We start from the raw sequence: 22,906 nt of genomic DNA, 5'->3' as shown, positions 1-22,906 counted from the left end.
TTACATCTTTTAGCAGCACCACTGTGTTATTTGCAGCTTCTCTGTGTAAAAAAAATAATTTTTATTTGTTGTCTTCTGTCATAGTCATCTAAGAGTATTTTCTGGGGTCTCAAGATGAGGATAGACAAAATTATTACTGAGGAACAGGAGGGATTTTGAATTATATATTTTTCTAATAAAAAATTGTAAGCAATTTTTCCAGAAACCATGTAGTACTGCTCTAATAATAAGCAGTTATATTATTTTAGTGGCTCACTCTAAATTTTTATTCTTTTTAGAGCAGTATTATAGAAACTAGAACTGAAAAATGGTGTTATAGAAATTAGAGTTCTTGTCATACAAATAGAAATGTACTTGCAGATCAAATCACTCCCTTGGTACACTTATTTTTTAGCCTCTCCATCATACAACAAAAAAAGAAATGAAAACCAGAAAATGACCTGTGCTGCCTCAAAACGAAAACAGCATTTATGACTTTTATTAGGTATAGTTTGCACAGTAAATAATGCAGAGAAATTCTGGTTTTGTAGTTTTTTATGTATAAGATTTTGCATTGGGGACGAAGATGATATTGAAAACAGAGTAAATTAATAAAATCATAGAATCATAGAATACCTGGAATTGGAAGGGAGCCAGAAGGAGTCTCGAGCTCTAGCTCCTGGCCCTGCATAGGACAGCCCCAAGAGTCACCTCACCCCATGCGCCTGTCAGAATTCCTCTTGAGCTCTGGTGGGCTTGGGGCTGTGACCGATTCATTAATGGGATGGCATTGGAAGAAGTTACACAGTAAAGAGTGTGTACAACTGCACAATTATTCATTGGATGACAATGCACACAGTTACACGGTAAAATGAGTGCAACTGCTCAACTGAGCAGCTGCAGATGTCCAGCAGGCAGATGATGTACCTGTAGAAGAGTTGGTCAGAAAAGCACAGCAGGAGGGGATCTGGAAGAGCTGGCCAAGTTCATCCCACCGAAGGCTGAGGGCGCAGCCATGGCAGTGTTCCATGGCATCCCAGCAGGTAGGGTATCTGCATCAATACCCGTGTGTTTGGAGCTGCACCCAGTGCAGCTGGAACACTAGTTACTTTTTTGACTGATTTTTATCTGTAAATCCATTATTTTTTTTTTAATTTTTATACCTAAATCCAGGGATTACATCCACAGCTGTTGGGCAGCCAGGAATGCCTTAACAGCACTGTGAATGCCGTGTCTGAACCAGAACGTGCCTGGAACACTGAGGTACTGCAGTGGCTACAGTGGGTGCCAGGCATGGATGCTGCTGCTGCTGCTGCTGCTGTGGGAACACCAGTGGGGTTGGAGGCGGAGGATTGCACCCACCTGGCAGGTACCAGGGAAGGGGTGGCTGGGAGGGATGTGGTGCTCAAGGCAGGAGGGTGAGCAGTGGGTGCCTGCTGCTGGGGGCTGTTTAATCTGGAGAAATGGAGACTCAGGGATGATTTTATCACTCTCCACAACTCCCTGAAAGGAGGTTGTGGCCGGCTGGGGTTCAGCCTCTTTCCCCAGGCAACCAGGGACAGCGTGAGAGGACACAGGCCCAAGCTGCACCAGAGGAGGTTTGGGTGGGACATGAGGAGGGAGTTCTTCACAGATTGGGCATCGGAATGGGCTGCCCAGGGGGCGGTGGAGTCCCTGGCGGTGTTTAAGGAAAGGCTGGACGTGGCGCTCAGTGCTGCGGGCCAGCTGTCAAGGTGGAGTTCGGCCATCGGTTGGTCCCGATGACCTCGGCGGCCTCTCCCAGCCCAATCCCCCCTGGAATTCCGTGGTTCCGGGCTCCCCCCCGCGCCGCCAGGGGGCGCCCTCCGCCCGCGCCGCCCCGCCCCTCCCGCTCGCGGGCCCCGCGCGCCCCCTGGCGGCGCCCGCCCCGTGCCGCCGCGGCGGAAGCGGCGGGCGGTGCGTGCCGGACGCGGGTCCGGGCGGCTGCCGCGCCCCCGGCGGCGCGGAGTTCCCGCTGCCCTGCGCGCCCCCGCCGCCGCCGCCCCCGCTCCGCAGGGCGCCCGGCCGCCCCCGCCCCCCGCCGGGAGCCGCCCCGGCCCGGCCGCCCCGCGGGCACCCGGCCTCCGCGGGGGCGGCGGGCGGAGAGTAAAAGCGGGCCCCGGCAGGGACGCGGGGCCGGAGCCGGTCCCGCCGCCGCCAGGGCAAGGTGAGCGGGCGCTGCCGGGCGGGTGGAGGGGCCCGGCCCGGGCCCGGCCCGCGGATGCCCGGGCGGGAGGTGGCTCGCCGTGGTGGCCTGTGTCACCGCCGAGCTCGGGGCCTTGCTTTAGCCACAGGGCTGCGGGCGGAGCGCGGTGGGAGCCGGGGGCGCTTGGCGGCGACAGCCGGGCCGGGGCTGAGTCCCTCTGGTCGGGAGAGCGAGCCCCGACCTCCCCCGGCCGCCCGCCCGCCGGCACCAGAGCCCGCCCTGTCCTTGGGCCAAAACAAGGGCTAAACCATCCTCTAGGCTCTCTCCTGTCGCAGGTGACTTTAGCAGGATTATCAGGGTCTTCTGCTACTTTTCGTTTGTTTTAAGGTTTTTTTTTTTGTGTGCTTGTGGTGGCAGTGCTAATTCTGGTAGAAACGCCCTCCTTTGCCGTGTGTTTGTTTCTGCTGGCAGGGACGTGTCGTAGCTGCTGCTTCTCAGTGCCTTTCTAGCTTGGAAACACTGGGATGTCCTCCAGAGGTTTCGCTTGCACATTGCATATGCAGAAATGGTGCTGTGTGTCGTTTACGGCAGAGCAGGCTGCTGGCCGTAGTCGCTCCTTCTGTCCTGATCTGTAGGGTCTCACTTATCCCAGCATCTGCCCCCTGCAGCCGAGGGCCTCCGTTGTAGTTTAGTTAAGGACTTTTCTGGGTCATGTGCAGAAGTCAGTGACGGGAATTGTGTGTTAGCCTTGTTTCCACATCATAAAGCTTGAAGTGTAAGCATGAGTTGGTGTGCACTGTAATTAGTCAAACGAGAAATTGTGTCTTTGTGAACTAGTGAAAAAGGTAAGCTGCTACATTAGCAAGTTAGAACTTAAAAACGTGTATTTTGAACTGCTCAACAGCAAGTTGGAACAGAGAAGTGTTGTTATCTGTTAGTGGCATATAAGAACTATGTTGAACCTGTGTTCAATGTGGAACTTCTGGGGTTTTTGGATCATAATCTGCCTTCCCTTCTTCACTGCCATAGCACCCACATTGTGATGACCTTACTGCTGCTCTTAATGGATGTGGAAAGTAGAATTTTCACAGCAAAGGGACAGGAGGCAACACATACAAGGTGTGGTAAGGGGAGCTCTAGCAAAGAAAAACATTTGCACCATGAAGGTATTCAAGCACTGGATTAGGGGCCTGAAGAAGCTGTGGGATCTCCATCCATGGAGATCCAGTCCAGAATACTACTGGACTGGATATGTCACTGGACAACCTGATCTATCTGGCTAGTTAGGAAGAGGTTGGACAGTATAAATTTCAGTATAACTTATCCTGTGATGCTCCTCAAGATGAGGAAGCAGCCTTGTTCAGGGTAGATTTGATGACTGTTCCTGAGGGAAGGCAGTGCATTAGCTCTTACCTCTGTGGCTGGTAGCACAGAAGATGTGAGATCTTATTTTCTATTGCAAGTTAGCACACAGATATGCAAGTAAACTTTAAAAACTGTGGTGATTGCATTGGAGGTATTGCATTGAGCATTACAGGCAAAAGGACATGTAATATTTTGCAAGACTGACATGTGTGAACAGGACTTTAAATTTACTTGATGGAGGATTTGGGGTTTGGGTAAAGCCATAAACAATTAAAAATATATAATAAGTGAGAGAGTATAGCTATAAGTCTTCTTTTAAGCTACATAATCACCTCTCAGTTTTGAAAAAATACTTCTGTGCCATAATCCATACTCCATATTGTTCTCTAGGTGGTAGGTGGAGCCATTGGAGAAGTCCAGACATAGCAATCTGATTAATATTGTGGTGTTGAATGCTACTCCGAAATCTTGCTTGGTCGCACAAGTTGTGTTTCTTTCACTTGCTGTGGGTGTTTGCTGCCTGACAGGTTCTGTAGTTCGGCTCTGGCAACTGGAATGAAAAAGAGCTTTCTCTTGCTCTCCCACACACTTTCTCTCCCATCCTTTCCCCCTAGTTCACACCCCAAAGACAGGGGTGCATGAGTTCAGTGAAGGACGTGTCAGTGCTGCTGTGTGCTTGTACTGGCTGGAGATAAATCAGCTGCCCATCACACTGTACTTCAAGAACACGCTGAGGAGCAAAATGTCGTAAGCCTGAATTAGTTTGGAACAGCTATGGATTGTGGGAGCAAAGATTAGCTTTCTTCTCATTAATAGGAGCTAGGTACCTTGAGTAATGTGGGTAGAGGCTGATTTCCAAAACCAAAGGGAGAGGGACATCCTTGCTCTATCAGAATGTGAGAGAAAATTGAGGTAGGAAAATAAGTGAAATGAGTTCTACTCTAGTATGTGTTTCAATGTTCCTTAGCAAAGGTGGAGTAAAATTGATCTGCTTTGTAATTTTTGTTGTCACTGGTGTTCTGAAAACAATATTATCTTCTGTATTTCAGTCTCTTGTTTCTTGCAAAACCAGAGCAAAAGAGTGCTAGACATACGTGTCTGTCTAGGCATAGGAGCTTTGCAGTCATACCTGCTGTAAGTCACACTCTAATAAACAAAACACAGCAGCTGCAAGCTTAGATTAAGTTCATTCTTAGAAATGCTGTTCTTCCATTTCTCTCTACAAGCCTCTTTTGCAGTTGCAACATTTTTTCTTCTTGGTCCTGACTAGCAGAAGTTGGAATATTGATCAACCAGTTTTTTTCTAGCCTAGAATAATTTTTGTACCCAGAGGTTTGCTGTTCAAGTATTCTAGTTAACATAGCCAAGCATTCAGGCTGTCCTGTGTTAATAAGGTGAAGTGAATAGCAAGTTGTCTCCTAAATTGTACAAAGCTAAGAAAAAAAAAATGTGGCTCCAGAGTTACAGTAAGCCTGAAATTGCAGGCTTGACTTCTGTGGGCTGGTAACTTTTTAGGAGCTGGTACTGGACTGGAGAGATTCTTATGAATAACCACAGTAAAACCAGAGCAGTTAAAATTCTAAAGAGGACTTTTTGTGAACTTTTTTCCCTTGTCCTTTCTGCTGCCTCTCAGTGTTGTGTTCTGGGTCTTGACCTGTCACTATCAGTAAATTTCCTTGTACAAGTTAAGGTCTCTCCAGGGCTGAGACTTTCTTATTTGAGAGAATCTTCTTCCTGAGATGTTCTAGGCTTATAATGAGTGGAAGTGTTCAGTAGGTTTTCTTTAAAGCACTGGATTTGAGATTGTGCTGTTTCCTGTTGTAGTTAGTGCTTGAGAGAAGGTTTTATTTTGTTGTAACAATAAATTAGACTAATCAATACAGCTATCTGAAGTTCAAAAATTCAGTAATAATTGGTATTGGTAAGAGTATAAATGTTCTGGGTCTGTGCAAGTTGAACAGTTTTCAGTGAGATAAAATCCTAGCCTGAAATTAAGCAGTGGCATCATCTTTCTCCATTAGAATTGTCAGCATTTCCAGTACCCAAAAGAAAAGGACTGTAAATGTCAAGTAAAAGTTTTGCTGTGTAAACTCTTATGTTTCTAATAGGTGCTGCTGGGATGTGGGGTAAATGGTATATGAATAAAATGCGTAAGAGAGGTTTATTATATGATTAAACAGTGTAGACAGATCTATCTTTTTGAAAGATTTATTAATATAATTTTTTAAAATTTTATTTTAAACAGGAGATGACAGGTGGAAATGAATCCTGTACTGCAGGACTGACATCGATGTCCTACTTAACTTGCCTGACTTACATTCTGGAAGAATGGACTGGTGTGGAGGATATTGGAGATTATCTGAGTTATGCATTTTACATTTTATGGGTGCTGTTTCCACTTGTAGTAGTCTTTGTACTTCCAGGAGTTATTATCATTCTCTTCTATGTTTCCATTCTCTGGCTTCATATTTATAAAAGGAAGAATGAAATAAAGGAAGCTTATTCCCATGATGTTTGGATAGGTGCAAGAGAAATGTTGGCAACCATATGGGATGGACATGGAAGAATATGGCATGGTAAGTGAGATCTGACCTTTCATTAAAACTTCTGAAGCTCTTATTCTTTGTTTAGTTTTCAAGATTATCAAGATATGCCTGATTGTTGCTGCTGGTGCATGCCAATTCAGGGTTTTTTCTGTTTTATGAATGACTGTCAGTGGTGCTTGAGACAGGAAAAAAAAAAGACATTGAGACTTTTTTGAATGTAGGTTTTTTGTCTCATGCATTTATTCCTTTGCTGCTATAAAGTGACATCTCTGTTCTGGTTGAATATATGCACAATTTTTTAAAGTGCCTTTTTTTTTCCATTTTATGCTTTTTATAACAATTCCTGGATTTCCTCATTTGAAGAAGACCTGAAATGTGTGTTGTGTTAAAAACTAGATCAATTAACTGTATCATTTCAGGGTTAATATGTGAAGACTGGAAGTTTAATGCCAGTTCCCTGATAGCTAGTATGTCAGCCAGCACATGTTAGCATAGTTTAATTGCACTTAACCAGTCTTACATGAAATGCCAAATGATGGCTAAAAGGAGCACTTAGTTCCTTCTTGAAATTAACTTCAGAGCCTGACACTGTTACAGAACCCTACTTTTTTCTTTATCTTTGTATTTTGGACTACTGCTTTCACTACTAGAATGTCAAAACTAAGGGCCTTGTTCTTTGTCCTTCTGCTTTATTTCTTTATGAAGACAGACTTAATAAATGATTTGGCTTTTCTCTGTAAGGAAATCACAAGTCCCTTTCAGAGTCATTCAGTCTAGATGCAGCTAAAGGAGAAGGAGATACTTAAGAACAATTTACATAAAGAATAAATCCTTCTTGAAAATCATCTCTATTTGTTCTCTAGTCAAAGAGAAGTGGGTTTTCAAGGCATTGATAACCAGATGGTGCAGCAGCTGTATCAGACAGGCTTTGTAAGACTAAGATGTAACTTTCAAATCTAAGAAAGTACACTACATCAAAATCAACAGCTACATCAAAGAGCTTAAAATGCTCACTTCACAATAAAAAGCTATTTACTTTTTTTTCACAAGAAAATTATTTTTTTAAACCTTGGCTCTTTTAATCCTTAGTAACTTTTTCTTTTCATAAGGTCTGACATTTTATTTGTGCAAGAAGATTCTTATCCGGTCCCTCATTGAGAGCTGTGACTTTTTTCTGCCCTGCCAGCTGCTTCCCTCTTATCTATATGCTTGTCTTGCTAAAGAATGAAATGTTTTCCAGTTATTTTTTCCCTCATTGATTCATCAGGATATCATAAGAAGAACTTTCCATCCTGAAATCTAACTGCATAATAAAAAAAAAAGAGGAGAAAAAAACAACAACCCTACAACTAAAAAGCCCCAAATGTGCTGGTTGATACCTGTAACTTTACATGTATTGTGCCAATTCCATGTGTGTTAGTTGGCTGGCGTGGAGTACAGTAAGGATACCTTGGGATGGGACAGATGATACACTTGCAATGTGTTGCAGCTCCACAGTAAAATAGAGAAGAGCCAAGAGTACCTACAGAATTAAATTAATGGAATAGGAATTGCAGACCTGATTAACTTTAGATGATGTGACAGAATTTGGTTGAGGGTGTTTTTTTTGGGGTGTTTTCTTTTTGCTTGTTTTATTTTATTGTAAAAAAGATACTGTAACAGTGCTACTGGGTGTTAACTGAGTATGTTCTAAACTGATGCATTTTGTGTTAATTAAATATATTCTGCCCTGTGACTTGAATAGAAATGTGAGGTCAGGAAGAAGCTTATGTGGTTTACGTATTTTTCAGCTAGACCTATGTAGTCCCAAATAGCTTTTATTATATAGTGATGGAAAGCTGGAACAGGTATAACTTGGAGAGAAGAAGCAAAGATAAGCTTCATATCCTGGAGTAAAAGGAGACATGAAAATGTGTGATATCATGTCAAATCTTCTAAAACAGTCACTGACGGCAATAAACTTTGAAAGGTTAATAACACCTTGAAATAGTTTTTCACCACTCCAGTCTGTATTTTGATTTCTTTTGAATGATTGATTCAGAGGACTTTGCAGCCTTGAAAACAGTGAACAGAAAAAATTAGGATAAATTATACAGTTTGAAATAGTGTGACTGGGTGTTTTGTTTTAGTGCTGGGTTTTTGGGGTTTTTTTCTCTTTCCTTAAGTGTGGTGCCTTAAATGAAACTTGTATTTTCTCTGAAGCAACTTGTATTTCCTGTAGATACTGCAAGTTATTTCTTGATTTATTATTGGTTACTTTGCTCTTATCACTTCTCAATCCATGCTGGTTTTAGTTTGCCAGCTTGCTGCAAAGTTAGTTTCTTTGTGATAAAATTGTATAAAAGTTTAACACCTGCTACATTTTTAACTCCTAACAGGTTATGAGCTTCATGGGGTCGAAAATATTCCTCAAGGACCAGGACTTGTTGTGTTTTATCATGGAGCTACTCCTGTGGACTATATCTATTTCACAGCAAGACTTCATATAATGAACAAGAGGCGCTGCAGCGTAGTAGCTGATCATTTTGTCTTTAGAGTACCAGGTAACACACTTCATTATAAACAAGCAGTTTTGGAATTATTTGAATTTTTTAATTGTGTAATTAATAAAAATTGTGTTGCAGGAGCACAGCTTTTAGAACAGACATTCAGACAAATTTAGTGAAAGTTTTGGAACAGAGCATCTTTACAAAGAAGAAACGAGACTGGCCCATGCAAGGATGGGACATAGTCCTGTCTGGGCAACACTTTCCAATGACTCTAGGGTGTTTAGAAACAAAGAAAAGGAGATTGTAGGAAAAGCAGTGTTCTCTGTATTAATCATTAGCAAAGATTTCAATAAAATGTTTCTTTTTCATTAATATAGGCGGAATGAGTGGTGTGAATTGATTAAGAATTAAACTTTTTGGAACAAATGCCCATAATAAGTTAAAAATACTAGTCTGAAGAGATAGTGTATTTTCTTATTCCACCCAACTCTTTTCCAGTTGAGGATGGCAGGCAGTGGAACCTGTGCCCAGGAAGACTGTTTCAAGTAGAATATGTTTTGGAGGAAAGCTAGAGAGGTGTTCAACATGTTTGTGTGAAACATGAGGAGAAGCAGATAGAAAATGAAAAATATGTTTAGGGCAAGATTTTGGCTGGATAGCCTGTTGAAATGCACTGATAATTGGTGAAATTAATTATGTGAGGGGGCTTTTTTGTCTATATGGAATGCAGTAGTACCCACTTTCTTTCCCAAGTTTGATTTGTGATTAAAGGCCTGTCAATTCACAAATGTTACAAGGAGAATCCTGTAGTGTACTGGTGGTTTTAATAGAACCAACTCATATAAGAAAATTGTCTTTTTGTTGGTATAGATTTATTTCAGCCTTAGTTCCTGAAAAGAGCTTTTTCATACTGATTACAGTATTGCTTTGCCTCTACAACTGCTTTTGCCAACAGATTCATTTATCAGTGGCCATCAAATCTTTTGCATACAGGTGACTAATATAACCTACTTCATGATGCAGATTTGGCTCTGTATTGTATCTTTATAGGCACAGATGTTTATCAAATGCGGCATTATATTTTGCTACTTTTCTGCTTTAAAATCAGGCTCTAAGTGGGAGTATACTTATGAGTCCCCCAAATATTCAGTAGCATTGCAGAAACACCTTGCTGAATGGCTGATCTTGAAGAACTGGTTGTAGTGGTACAACATCTAGCCAACAGCTACAGGCATTCCTCAGGGATTGATACTGAGACCACTGCTGTGTAGTGTTTTTATAGTACCCCTGGATGAGGGCCTGGAGCACGCACAGGAAATTCACTGATGATACCAAACTGGGGGACCTGCTGATATACTGGGCATCACTTCTTCTCAGAGTGACTTCATAGAATTCAAGTGGCAGAAATATTATGAAGTTCAACAAAAGCAAATGTAGAGCTGTGCAGCTGGGATGAGCAATTCTGTGCAACAGTACTCTGGATAAAAGGAGACTTTGCAGGAAAGGACTTAAGATTCTAGTGGACAACAAGCTGAATGTGAGTTGGCAGTGTGCCCTTACAGCAAAAAAGATGAACTGCATGGTGAACATTTTGCAGCATGAATATAGCCACCGGTTTGGGTGAAGAAATTTTTTTCCCTTGGCATGGCACCTGTGCAAGCACATCCCATGACGTGGTGTTCAGTTTGGGACTCCCTCGTAGAGAGTACAATGACACACTGGAGCATGTTCAGTGGATTTTAGGGGTCTGGAGCACACAAAGTGTACCAAAAGAGGTTGAGAGAACTGGATTTGTTTGGTGTTTACCAGATAAGGGTGTGGAAAGATGCTGTTGCTGTCTTCAGTGACTTAGTCGGAGGGTGGGGAGAAGAGGTAGTCAGACTCTTCTTACAGGTGCACAGTGATAGATTGAGAAGTAACAGAGACATGTTGCAACACAAGAAATTTTGATTAGACATGTGGAAAGGTATTTTACCACGAGAGTGATCAGACACCTGAAGAGATTGCTTAGGCAATTTGGGGAATCTCCATCCTTGCAGACTTTCAAAACTCTGCTGGGTGAGGCTGTGAATAGCCTGATCTAGTAGAACCCGCTTTGAGTGGGAGGCTGGACTAGATGACCTCCACAGCTTCCTTCTTATCTACATAATTCTCTGGTTCTGTGAAGGAATTAAGGCTGTTCAAGGAGACAAGTCCAAAGACCCCACAAAGTGTTGTGGATTGTTTCAAAATAAGCACAGTAATCTATGACTGACAGCTTAGGTAGATGCTGCTTCCTTTGTGAATCAAACCAGAAAGACTGCATAATTTTATCCTAATACTGAGGCTGTCTGATCTTGATTAAGCGTTCAGATTAAATTGGATGCCTTTTCAGAAGATGTTTTAACCAAAAGTTAATTATGCTCAGTGCAGGGGAAATGGGACAGGGTGATGGTGCATTTGGGGAGTCTGTTTAGACACACATGCATGTGTCAAAATCGTGCCAGTATTAAGTATGCTTTTCTTACATTTTGGAGGAGAAGGATATAAAATATGGTCATGTAAATTCTTTTTTCCCTCTTTTATAACTAGAGGTTTGCCAGGGAAAAAACAAACCAAATATTCCTGCTTTCTGTTGCCTTTAGACTCTTAGCTGTGTAGTGCTTGGAAAACCATTGACTTCTCTAAGTTTGGGAGAAAGCCTTTTCCCAATGCATTCAGAGAGGACTGAGATTTCACTTGTGTTGTTCTCCATCATCCTCTGCTATAGTATGGGCCATTTTTGCTTCCTGAAGTCATCTAGGAGCCCTCTTTAAAAGGTTGCCTGCTAGTTTATGTAACTAAGACAGTCCCTCTCCTGTAATGTTGCAGAGGAAAGGAGCTTTGGCTTCTTGTCTGTTACATGCAGAAGGTGTCGCAAAGTGTCTTGTGGACTAGATGGTCTGCACCTATATATGTGTCAATTATCTACAACTATGGAAGATTGGATTCAGTGGTCTAAATGGTTCCTCACTGTTGGGATCCTACAGGAAAAGGGGAAAACAATGACATCCTTGCTATCCGGTAGCTGACAGCCCTGATATTACAGTCACTGGGGCCAAGATAGAAAAGTGTACATAGTGCACAAGTTGAGAGCAGTATTACGTGCTTTACTGGGTGCTCTTCAAAGGGTTTTCAAACATTTCTGCCAATACAGTCTTGTGGAAAATAGGAGAAGAGTATGTTGGGGCAAAGGGCAGAGTTTGGGTTGAACTGCGGAATAAAATTAAGTTTGAGCTTCTTGGTGTCTGGAAGAAAATGTTCCGCATGGCTGAAAAATTGTGTTTAGATAATTTAGAGAGTTGTTTTGTCATTTAAAATGGAAAAACAAATTCTTGGTTCCTTTCATGCAGTGCTACCTGATACTACCTCAGTGTTTCTTTTAACTTTGTGGTGACCTTTGCCTTGGACACAGGTACACTGGCTGTCCTTTCTGGGCCATTGTGTCAGATTACATCTCTCAGCTCCTTTAAGGGAGCCAGGTTCTTCTTTGGTACTGAAGCAGAGATATCGATAGTAATGTGTGATCTGCTGGCAAGGCTGTGAAGCAGTGCTCAGAATATCAAGTTGATTCTAATCAAAGGGGGATATACAGCTGAGAAATTTTCTGAGGACTTAAAACCTCCCTGGATGACTATTCTTTAGTACATTTTTTTTGCCTGTATTCTGACAATATTCTGTTCTTTTTTTTACTGATAAATGAACTGGACAAATTCATGGTGTTTGCTTTGTCACACGCACTCTCCCCCTTACCCCTTCCTCAGTGTATCCAATGCAGAAACAGTGTTGTCACAGTCCTTGCTTCCTTGGAGTCTCTTTTCCTGTTCATCTCAACCATTTTAATTACTGTTTTGTCTGTCTCCTGAGCTCACTGACAGAAAGGACTTGGAGACTGGCAGCTTTTTACCACCAGGTACATTCCAGAGAGCTTTAATTAGTTTGGGAATGTCAAGCATTGTAAAAATCAGCTATTAAAAATCCCCCAAAAAAAGCACCTGAAAGAAACGACTTTCATTTCTAGGTGTTCTTCCATGCAAATGCTTTTGGATGAAGACTGAGTGTCATCAGCAGTGAGTGAGGCAGGCACTGCAAAATATGAGATAGGTGTAATGCAGCTTGTGTTCTGTGGCCATGTGTATGGACAGATCCCAATTGGGTATGGAGATGAGTTGGGAGATTTATACTCACTCTAGTTAAAAAGACTAGAGATCAGAGTTTAGTTAAGAATAAACTAATGATGTGTTGCTTCATGCTTTTCTTCCCAAGCTCTTAGTTTATGCAGGCTCTAAGAGAAGATGAACCTCTGTCTTCTTAACTTTCTTAACTTAACTTTCTTTGGGCTCTCCTTTAGCATGTGTGTGTATATAGCAAATGTGTGTTTATAGTCACAGCTGTTCATTTGTTATCAAGAGGCAAACTTGACTAGATCAGTTCTTTGTCCTTGTCTATGGCTTATAAGGTTGTTTGCTTCATTGGGAATTTCAAGGAAGAGAAATTATGTTTCCTTACTGCCCAGTCATCCAAAGTTACCGTTTTGGTATGCACTACTCATAAATACTGTATTAGGTTTAAAATCTATTGAACCAACCAAACAGGACTTATTTCCTGCAAACAGAGGTCTGTGGTAGCTATGTCATTTAACAACAGGCTAGTTGTCTAAATTGATCAGATGTGTTCCTGTTGATGATTGTAGCAAATTTTTGATGTTCTACTGTTTCTTGAAGGGTACAGTCGGAACGGCATGTCAAATTCAAGGTGACATGAGGAGTTTAGGTAACATTAGGTAAAAGACTTCAGTTACAATATTAAGAGAAGGTGAGTGTACCCAGTTGAGGCTTACCAGGTGCTTCTCTGTATGAAATGCCATCCAGGTACTCACAGACTGAACCAGAGTCAATTACTGTAGTGATCCATAATGCAGAGAATGATGCATTTTCTTTGTCATTCTCCTCCTTATGCACTACTGTTCTTTGCTGAAGTTCGCAAAACAGAACCACAAGTTTCCTAGTTTGCTTCTTGTTGCTCTCTGTTAGGACTGTGCTGTGTTTGAACAGTGGAGCTTGGGCAAGGAGCCAGTGCCCTTGAGTCAAACAACTCCTTTGACGGGACATGTGAAAGATATCACAGAGTGCTTGACAGTTCTTTTTCAGTTTAGTCCTGACTGTGGGTTAGCACCTGACTTTACTATGGCAAAAAGCCACTGAAACCTCTAAATCTTCAACTTTGCAGACCAAAATCTGTAAGTTAGACTTAATGCTTCAGTCCCTCTTGGGGACTGTGGGCCACAGCTTATTAGACAATTAAATTTTAGCCATAGTGTTCTGTGCTGGGAATCTGTACTCCCTGGTAGTATGAATTAATGCTTTTGGAATTAATGTTATCTTACCCCTGCAGGTTTCAGAATACTACTTGATGTATTTGGAGTTATACATGGACCAAAAGAAGCTTGTGTCAGGACTCTGGAGCAGGGCCATCTGTTGGCCATTGCCCCAGGAGGACTTCGGGAAGCTCTCTTCAGCGATGAGACGTACAATATTTTGTGGAGCGATCGGAAGGGCTTTGCTCAGGTGGCCATTGATGCAAAAGTGGTAAGAATGACACGTAATGGAAGAGAAGCAAAGAAAGCTAAGTTATTAGTACTTTCTTCCAGAGAAAGCTGCTTTGGTTATCATGTATTTGATGTTAGATTTCTGACTGTCATGAGTATGGTCTACTTGCTCTAACAGCTAGATTTCCTGACTCTTTTTGTTGCTTTTGATAGACAGGAAGGCTTATGAGTCAGGTAAGCATAGTGTGGTTAGGAAATCCAGAGTTCAAAAGAACAAGAGATGAAATACAAGATGGTTTCTCCTTATAAGCATGTGATGTTTTATACATAGCTGGTTAGTATTGTGATGGCCTAGCCCTCCCTGACCAGCATGGTTGGGAAACAACCCTATCAGAGTCACAGAATGTGCTGAGTTGGGAGGGACCATCAGGATCATAGAGTCCAACTCCATGTTTCTGTTTGTTCTGTCACTGAAGCGTGGTGTGACCCAGCAGGTATAGGTTCACTGACACTTTGTGTACTGTATTGGCATTTTATGGTAGTGGGGATGTCCAGGGCTGGTCACTGGTGTGAACTCTTCAGTTCTAATGTACAGCATTGGGCTTGGTCAGCAGGCAGGTAGTTATTCGTAGGGGACCAAATGCTGAGGCACGACAGTGTGTGAGATATATTTGAATTGTAACCATTTTAGTAATCATTTCAGAATCCCTCCTGTTCTAGATTCGTACTTGGAAGATGTGTGCATATGTCCATAGGTCTGCATATACCTAATTTAAAAGAAAGTCTCACACCAGGAGTTTTATATTTAGCTACTGTCAAAAACAGACTAGTTCAATCTGTGGATTTTACACAGAAATAGAATACTTTAAGACTAAGTGTGCATCACTTTTCTCACAAGGAAAATAACACTGTTTAAGCAGGTATTTTCAACAGGTTTAGATTTTACTAATGTATTACAATAGCATGTGAAAGGCTATGCTTGAGATTCAGCTGTGATTGTGCTAGTTGCATTTATTTAATTGAATGTGTGTTGGTTCCCTTCATGCACTCACAAGGTATGTAGCTTCCTCCCCCCTAAAAAAAATCCCTGAGAGATGCAGTAAAATAGAAAGAGTGTCAGAGACAGACTGAAAGTGGGAAAAGCATCTTTATTTAGATTAAAGATGAACTTTTAAGTCACCTTGAATCATAAGCAGAACTCCTCATGGAAAGAAGAATTTGTCTGAAATATCAGAAAAATTTGTCTAAAACTGGGACCTTCAATGTGTTGAAGCTGTCTTATTTCAACAGATTTTTTGCCAGAATTTCTATCATATAAACAAAAATTTCTGTCTCTGTGTCGAAAGCAAGATGTTCCAAATAAGATTGTTCAAGAATAAAGACATTTGTATGCATTCAGTTTAGGCAACTGCACTTCCTTTTATTCTCTGTAATTATTTACAGACCTTTTTTTCCTCTCAAGAAACCCAAAACTTGATGCATGTCTGGAAAGTTACATGTGCTAGCTCATCCCCATACTTGTCTTTAAAAAGTTTAAAAGAATTTGAGTTCATGAAAATCCCATAAAGAGTTCTGTATTTCTGATGATGCTGTGCGTAGTGGGGACATACTATAAAATGCTATTGAAAAACTTTATATAATAGCTAACCCCCTCACAGTTCTTATAAATCTTGACAGCTGTTTGCAATTTTAAAAACAGCAATAAAAACTTGAAATATTCAACACCATTCCAAGTACTCATCATCAGAAAAAGTCATGGACATGTATTGAATATGACGCATCAAGTGTGAAGCAATACCATCAGCATAGCAGAGAGGAATCAGACAAGTTTAGTGTCCCAATCCTGTGATTCCTTCCCTTTGAGCATAACTACAAATTAGGTTAGAGGTTTAAGCTCTTAAGTCACAACTGTGCAAACACTGCTAGATGGTGGGAGGGACACCTGAAAGCTCCATAGGTTCTGAAATTCTGGACTGCTCTAATAGACTTGCTGAAACAGTGACTCACTGGAATCTTGTAGTATTCTTCAGTTTGAAACCTCATGGCAGAAGGTCACAGAGGGACTTCAGAGTACCTGTTTTACCCTCCATATATCCTTGTCTGAGAAACGCTTCTGAAATTAATTTGCCTTTTAATTAAGTGAGGTAGAAATTTTTTAGATAGTGCTATCTTAAATTCTTAATTATTTTTTTTCCCTCCTAGCCCATCATTCCTATGTTTACACAAAATGTTCGAGAAGGCTTTAGGACATTAGGAGGAATAAGTAAGATATTTTCTATTTTTCTGTAGTTTATTTTTCCATGTATGTTTAGCCTATCTGTAGAAATAATCCTCATATAAACTTGAGATTTAACACAGCCTTGTTTCTTGATGTTTGCTCTCTGGTAGAATTCAGAGATGTTATTAGGATTTAATATTTGTATGCATTAGATGTGATATTGGCTCATCTAGGTTACTTTCCACATAAGTGTTCTTTTGCACAAGCAGTAGAGGAAAGGAAAAAGGAGCCAGAAAAAGGCAGGAAGATTTAAGGCACTTTTTTCTCTGCTTATATCTGCTAGGCCAACCCTAGGTTTCCTGCTGTCTGTTAAGAAGCAAAGCAAACAGGTTGGCAACTGACACATTATTCCTGTTTTCCTAAAGCTTTGTGCTTATACCTCTTCCTGTACTCAAAGTTTGAATGTTTTGAACTACATTTAATCTGTAGTTGCTTTTCTGTTCTGCACTAGACCTGTGGTTCCTCACAAAACCTTGCATTTGGCAGCTCTTCTTCCTTATCTCTGTGGAACTTGCAGCCAGAAAATGAATAGATGGGTCTTTTGTCTGAGGGGTCCATCTCTGGGATGATTAGATGCCCACATCTCTGCTCATTTGCTAGTGTTAAACTCCCTCTTTTTTATATCTCTTAGTTACTGTCTAGCAGAGGGGCCTGAACAAGTCTCCACACTACATGTTCTGCCTCAAGTATGGCATTGTCACCTTCATCAGAATGCTGCAGGGCAGCACAGTTCTGTTTCTCTCCCCCTCTGTATAAGAGGAGAAATATATTGCATGGAGAAAGCCAAGGCATCAGACGCAGAAGCTGGAATAATTCACACATTTGTCACGTTGTACAAAAATCAACAGCAATTAATTGTTGCTGTGTTCAGGAGAATCCCAAACAGAGGAAATTGAAGCCAAAATCATTTGTGCTCCTTGCATTCTACAACAGAGTTGTTAGAGGAGTGTAATTTCTTGGTCACTGGAGGTGTTACTCCAGTTTCAGTAGTTTTGTCTTTGTTTTTATAGGTTGTGTACAGAAAATTCCACATCTTGATCAGCAAGGAGTTTCTTATGCCAGCATGCCAGTTAGTGGAGTTCCTTGTCTGAAATTGAGAATTATAATATTAGTTCTTATTTTTCAAAGAATCTCTTCTGGGTACATTTGGGATGTACCCAGACATGTGGAGAACAATGTGTCCTCTTAGAACTGTTTGAAATACCTGGTTTTTCTCTCTTTTTGTTGTTTAACTGCAACCAGTGTGTGATCTGAAAGAGCAATTCAGTATGTTAGCATGACTGACTTTTAGGCAGATAAGGCTATTTCCGATCCTGTAGACCTCAATGGGACCGAACATGCAGTTTTCCAATACTAGTTTCTAATTCTAACCTGCCAAATGAGCTGAACCTGTAACCTATATTGTGTAAGATTCTCTCCCTCTCCAGAGAGGCAGCTATTGAATTTCTCTCCTCTTCCTTCTTCTCGTTTCAGCTGCTCTTTGGAGGAAAGATTTCACACCAAGTTAGAGTAGAAATAAGTCTGAGATAAGCATTAATGCAGCTTTTAGGAAATGAAAGTCAAGGTAGGATAGCACTTGAGATGCCACATTATTTCAGAGTTTGGATTGGGAGCTAGATTACTTTGCAAGTCAGTTTCAATGTTAAGACATAGTGGGGACAAAAAACTTTAGAGAATAATCCCAGTGTCTTTCTCTCTCTCTTTCTCTTTCACTTTTCCTTCCTTTATCCTTCCCCACTCCCCTTCTCCCTTCCCCACCTTTCCTTCTCCCGTTTTCAATCATATTTTTTTCACATTAGAAATACTTAGGTCGCTATATGAGCGTATTAGATTGCCAGTAGTTCCTCTGTACGGCGGGTTTCCTGTCAAGCTTCGTACATTTATTGGAGAACCCATTCCATATGAACCAAATATGACTGCTGAGGAGCTAGCTACAAAGGTAAGAGAGATATCTATATATGTAAATTTAAAATACTGAATGTTCTGATAAAAACCACTGCAATAGTCTTGTCAAGAGATTTCTGTCTAGAAGCCAGTTACAGAAACTGGTGGAATCATGGTAGGTTTTGTACTTGCCTAACTCTGTTGTTCTTAAGTACTGTATTTCTTATTATTGCAACTTGCAGATGTTCTAGGTCTTATAAAGTTAATTGCACCCTATATTTGCTTTGAGAAACAACTTACTTTAAAGACTGAAGAAGTTTGGTCAGACAAGACAGTTCTCAGTTGATAGAGAGAAGCACTTCACCCAAGAGGAAGCATTCTGCTTCCTGGTGTTTTCATAAAGATACTAAGGAAGCCTTTCAAACATAGCAAATCTATGTTCACAAACTGCTGGAATTACATACAATAAAAGAAAAAAATATATAATTTCACTGCTTTGTCTAGTTTGTTTCTATTTTGTCCAGCTTCAAGCCCAGAAATTTAACTTCTAAATGTTCCTCTTAATTCAGATTTACATGCCTTATAGAAAGGATCTTCAGGTCCTCATGTTTATTCAGTTTATTAATAGATTTCACAGTGAAAAGACATAAACCAGTTAAGTGGTGGAGCAGTGAGATGGAGTGGGCTGAAACAGGTATTTTTGAAAACTCCACAGATGGTCACTTAAAATATTCTAAAAATTTCATTTGAGAGAGAGACTTTTCTTGACCATGCAGGTGTCAGTTCAGTTGTCTCTTTGTCTGTTTATCCTATGATTAGATCTCTGCAAAAATACTCTTAAAATGTTTGTCTGCAGTATGTTAGGCCCTGGTTATGGAACACTGATTGTTTCTTTTGTGGGGTCACTTTGACAGGACTTCAGAACTACCTTTCAGCAGAGAATGTGTTTAAGTTACTTTCAGACATGCACTGACATCTTACATTTATGCCAACCGTCACTATTTTCTGATTTGAGTTCAGATTCTGCTAAATAAAGCCCCAAGAATGTGAATTCCCTAGAATCCTATTTAGTTAGAGTGATTTTGAAGTTGTATCTCATGTTTCAGGCTATGGCACCGTATGCATTTTCCCATTATATAGAGCAAAACATAAAGCTCAAACTTTTAACCTAATACAAATTTTAGATCTGTACAATCACTTAGGACCAGATGTATGAAGTCCTTGTCCCAGGACATATCAGTTGATCACTTACTCCATATAAACAGTGGGAGCTTGTACCAACAAACAATATTCTACTAATATCTGCCCTTGCTGACCGCTGGTTTACAGAGGCAAATCTCTGTTGTTCTGTTTCTGGCAGAATTCCCTAGCCTGTGCTTGTCTAGGCAGAATAGGAAGTGTGTTCTCACCCACCTTTTGCATGTTGCCCTGCTTTTACATGTTCCCTATATAGCTTTTATATAATAAGAGTAACTGCCATGACTCCTTGGCCTGTTTGTTTTTTGAGTGAAAGTGAAGGCTGCTGTCACATGCAGCTAAGGGGCCTGAGCATGTGTCACAGGACCAGACCCTTCAGGGGCCTTGGGGCCAGAGGGCATTACTTTGTACGAGTCAAATGTGCTGAGACACAATGGTGTTTCCAGTGCTGCTTCTGAGCAGGTGTAGAATCAAGGTGGTGCCCATTGGAAGAGTGTTATTGATGCAAATCTGGGCATAGGCAGGAGTTTGAGTTGCAGTGCATCATGCAGGTGTTTAACATGCTTTATAGCCCTAAGTCTCTTCATGAATTTACTCTGTTGTCATTTGACTTTGGTGTATCACTAATACAGCTTGTGAACACAGCTATCACGCAGAAGAGATACTAGTTTGTTGGTCTGTTTCTTGACAATGTTGTCACAATCACATCCTCTGGGCTTAAATATGGAAGAACAGTGTTTTGAATTTGCAATATATCTGTCATATTTGAAAGGATTAAAAAAGAGGCTAGAAACTGTGCTATTATATGAGCAGTATGAAAATGAGGTTTTCTGACCAAAACCTTTTTTCTTTCCCTACAGACAAAAGCAGCAGTCCAAGCTCTCATAGACAAACACCAGAAAATACCAGGAAATATATTTAGGGCTTTAATGGAACGATTTCAAACACAAAAGAAAGACGATTAAGGTCTTCTGAGCTTAAGCTTCTATAACTACTATTTAGTTATAATATTCTTAAAGTCACATTTGTAAATTATTCATACTTCTAACAATAGTTTTTAAATACTGTCCTAATGATACTGCTGTATAATTTAAGATAGAAGTCCCTTGGCCTTGCCCTTTCCCCTGTCCAGTATCAAGCTCAGGAACCCAAACTTCAAATCATTCATAACGGAACAAACTTTAATTTTTGATAAATGTATTCCTACTTTGGAAGTGTCTGGGTTGTTGATCCGGGTTTGTTTTTGTTTTTTTTTTCAAATAATACTGCAAGCCTTTATGTGTATGGTCTGTCATCCTTTTGGTCTGTCACTGTCTCACATCCTCACCATTATGGATCTCTAACCTGAATGTCAAACCCTCTGCAGACCTGGAGTCTTACTGTCTTGACCCTCATCAATGTGAGGAGGTTTTGTGGGCCAGATTAATGCCATACAACACATACGAAAACTGTCCTGAAATTGTTACTCTCACACTGCTGGGAAACAGTCCACCACTTTTGGCCTGCAGAACCTCTAGTAATGCCTGCAAAACCTGTGTTGCAAAGTGTTTAATTTTGCTGGGTGAGCTCAGAAAAGGTTCAGAGGAGTGAAGATTGATTAGAGAACTACAGTGATCAAGGAGGTTTGTTACGGAAACCAGAAACCACTCTGATGCTGTGAATGAGAACCCTACAACACAACTGCAATTCTAAGCCAAGGCATATTGGATATCTGCCCTTGAGAAGAGACTTGTCCCATTTATTTCTCAGTGAATCTCCATATTCTTTGTTGAAACAATGAGCCAAGCATTCAAACATCAAGAAGTAGAAATGAGAATACTGTTTAGTAATTTAAGCTCAAAAATCTTTGTTTTGATGGAAAGAGAAAATTGTTACGACACTGTAAGAGCAGTAGTTTTTTTGAAAAACAGAATTGACATTCCCAAATACCCTTAAGATTTAGTATGTGAATAAACTATTAAATATATTCTTCAAACAGTTATTTATATATGATAAGTAATGAACGAGAGGGAAGTTCTGTATATTTTCCTTAAATGAAAACAATTGAATCAACAGGAGAGAGATGCAAGATTGGGCTTTTGTGCACTTAAAAAGTTATATTTTTTTCTTAGATAAAGCCTATGGTTTTATTGTCCGTATAGGAAATACATGAACTATTTCTTCTAGTTTCCAGGAATTTTGATCTACAGTTCATAAATTAACATCTGGGAATTTTTAGTTCTGGGATGAGTACAGATTCCTTCAGGAAAAAAAGAGGGTTTTGCTATATGATGTGGTTGCCTTTCCATGTTGGTTGGGTGTGACCTTTTCTTAAAGCAAAATATACCCACTCCCAAAAAGATACCCAACAAATAACCAACATTTGAAGGAGCAGTTGTATTTGATATAGTAGTCATTCCTCTCACCATTTAAGCACATACTTTGCTTTATGCTCTTTTAAATGTGTAAATTAGTGACATTGCATAACTGCATGTGGGTGATGCCCTGTGTTAGAAAAATATCACTTAATGGGGAATTGTCTATCAAATGTGTTTCAAAGGAAGCAAAAGGCTTACTTTATGACATTATCTTATACCAAAAACATTTTACGTGGTGTTAAAATTTTTAAAGCTTTGGGAAGAATCATGTTATGTAAAAGCAAATGCCCATTCTGAAGTTTAAGTGACCTGGGTATTACTTGAAGGCAAGATTGCATTCCCTTTAATTTATTGGACTGTGTTTCAAAAATACTGTTAAGACAGCATGTCATGAAAAAGGATAATGCTAAATTCCTGCATTGAAGTATAACTTAAGTATGATCTTTTGTTTACTGTCCATCTTGAGGAAAATGTACATCAGTCTGTGTTATGAACATCTCAAAGCTGAATGTATTTTGTGTTGAGGTTGCATGTATGTAAAAGAGAACTCAATCTAAAAGGTTCTGTTAGACATGGACAGACATTGTTACCAGAGATTTTGTAAATTTTATTTTATTAAGTATGTGGGCTATTTGCTGCAGTTTTGTCCACTTATGTATTGAAAGATCAGTATAAAAAAATGAAGGGCAGTATTGGTATTCTATAAGTGTTCGTATTTGTATAGGCCTTTCATATTTATTTCTATATATTAAAAATATATAGAAGACACCTTTTGAATAAAATTGACAACTGGAACAGACTTCTGAAGTTTTGTGTTGTGTTTGAACTAAATGGAATGGATATATGGCCGGTCCTGCTGAACCTTGAGTGGTTTTGAGCAGCTACATACCCCTGAGATTCCCTTCTTCCCTTGCAGTGACTGAATAGGGATGGAAGGAACAAAACCCCATAAGGAGTGAAAGGAAAAATAATTCAGACAACAGTGAAATAAAGGAAAAAAGTCACATAAACAATAAGACCTGAGTTTTAATAATTGCAGTCTGTGCTGCAGAGGGCCTTTAAAAGTGCTGCAATACCACTT

The 22,906-nt window shown here is 40.4% G+C and overlaps 1 protein-coding gene across 3 annotated transcripts; it reads left to right on the top strand.

Annotated features, from left to right (window-relative positions):
• The first annotated feature begins 854 nt into the window (after positions 1–854).
• On the top strand, positions 855–22,624 carry LOC131554546 (transmembrane protein 68-like). Of its 3 annotated transcripts, XM_058800029.1 has the most exons (8): positions 855–1,022; positions 1,153–1,348; positions 5,754–6,084; positions 8,433–8,597; positions 13,956–14,149; positions 16,312–16,372; positions 18,187–18,326; positions 20,329–22,624. In XM_058800029.1, the coding sequence occupies exons 2-8, from the start codon at positions 1,205–1,207 to the stop codon at positions 20,431–20,433; spliced, it is 1,140 nt and encodes a 379-aa protein (XP_058656012.1). In that variant the 5' UTR covers positions 855–1,022; positions 1,153–1,204; the 3' UTR covers positions 20,434–22,624. The 3 variants fall into 3 exon arrangements, with proteins under 3 accessions (XP_058656012.1, XP_058656020.1, XP_058656028.1); XM_058800037.1 differs by lacking the exons at positions 855–1,022; positions 1,153–1,348 and adding an exon at positions 2,002–2,164; XM_058800045.1 differs by lacking the exons at positions 855–1,022; positions 1,153–1,348 and adding an exon at positions 2,254–2,478.
• Positions 22,625–22,906: the final 282 nt, after the last annotated feature.

Source organism: Ammospiza caudacuta, chromosome 1 (assembly GCF_027887145.1).
Source record: "Ammospiza caudacuta isolate bAmmCau1 chromosome 1, bAmmCau1.pri, whole genome shotgun sequence".
In the NCBI taxonomy this organism is placed as follows: domain Eukaryota; kingdom Metazoa; phylum Chordata; class Aves; order Passeriformes; family Passerellidae; genus Ammospiza; species Ammospiza caudacuta.
This window is presented reverse-complemented; position numbering and strand designations above follow the sequence as displayed.

Bases quoted from the DNA above. Each gene is read 5' to 3' on its own strand.
- LOC131554546 (XM_058800029.1), top strand. From the start codon at position 1,205: ATGCCGTGTCTGAACCAGAACGTGCCTGGAACACTGAGGTACTGCAGT. The intron at 1,349-5,753 runs GTACCAGGGAAG...TATTTTAAACAG, and splicing joins GGATTGCACCCACCTGGCAG to GAGATGACAGGTGGAAATGA. The intron at 8,598-13,955 runs GTAACACACTTC...TTACCCCTGCAG, and splicing joins TTTTGTCTTTAGAGTACCAG to GTTTCAGAATACTACTTGAT.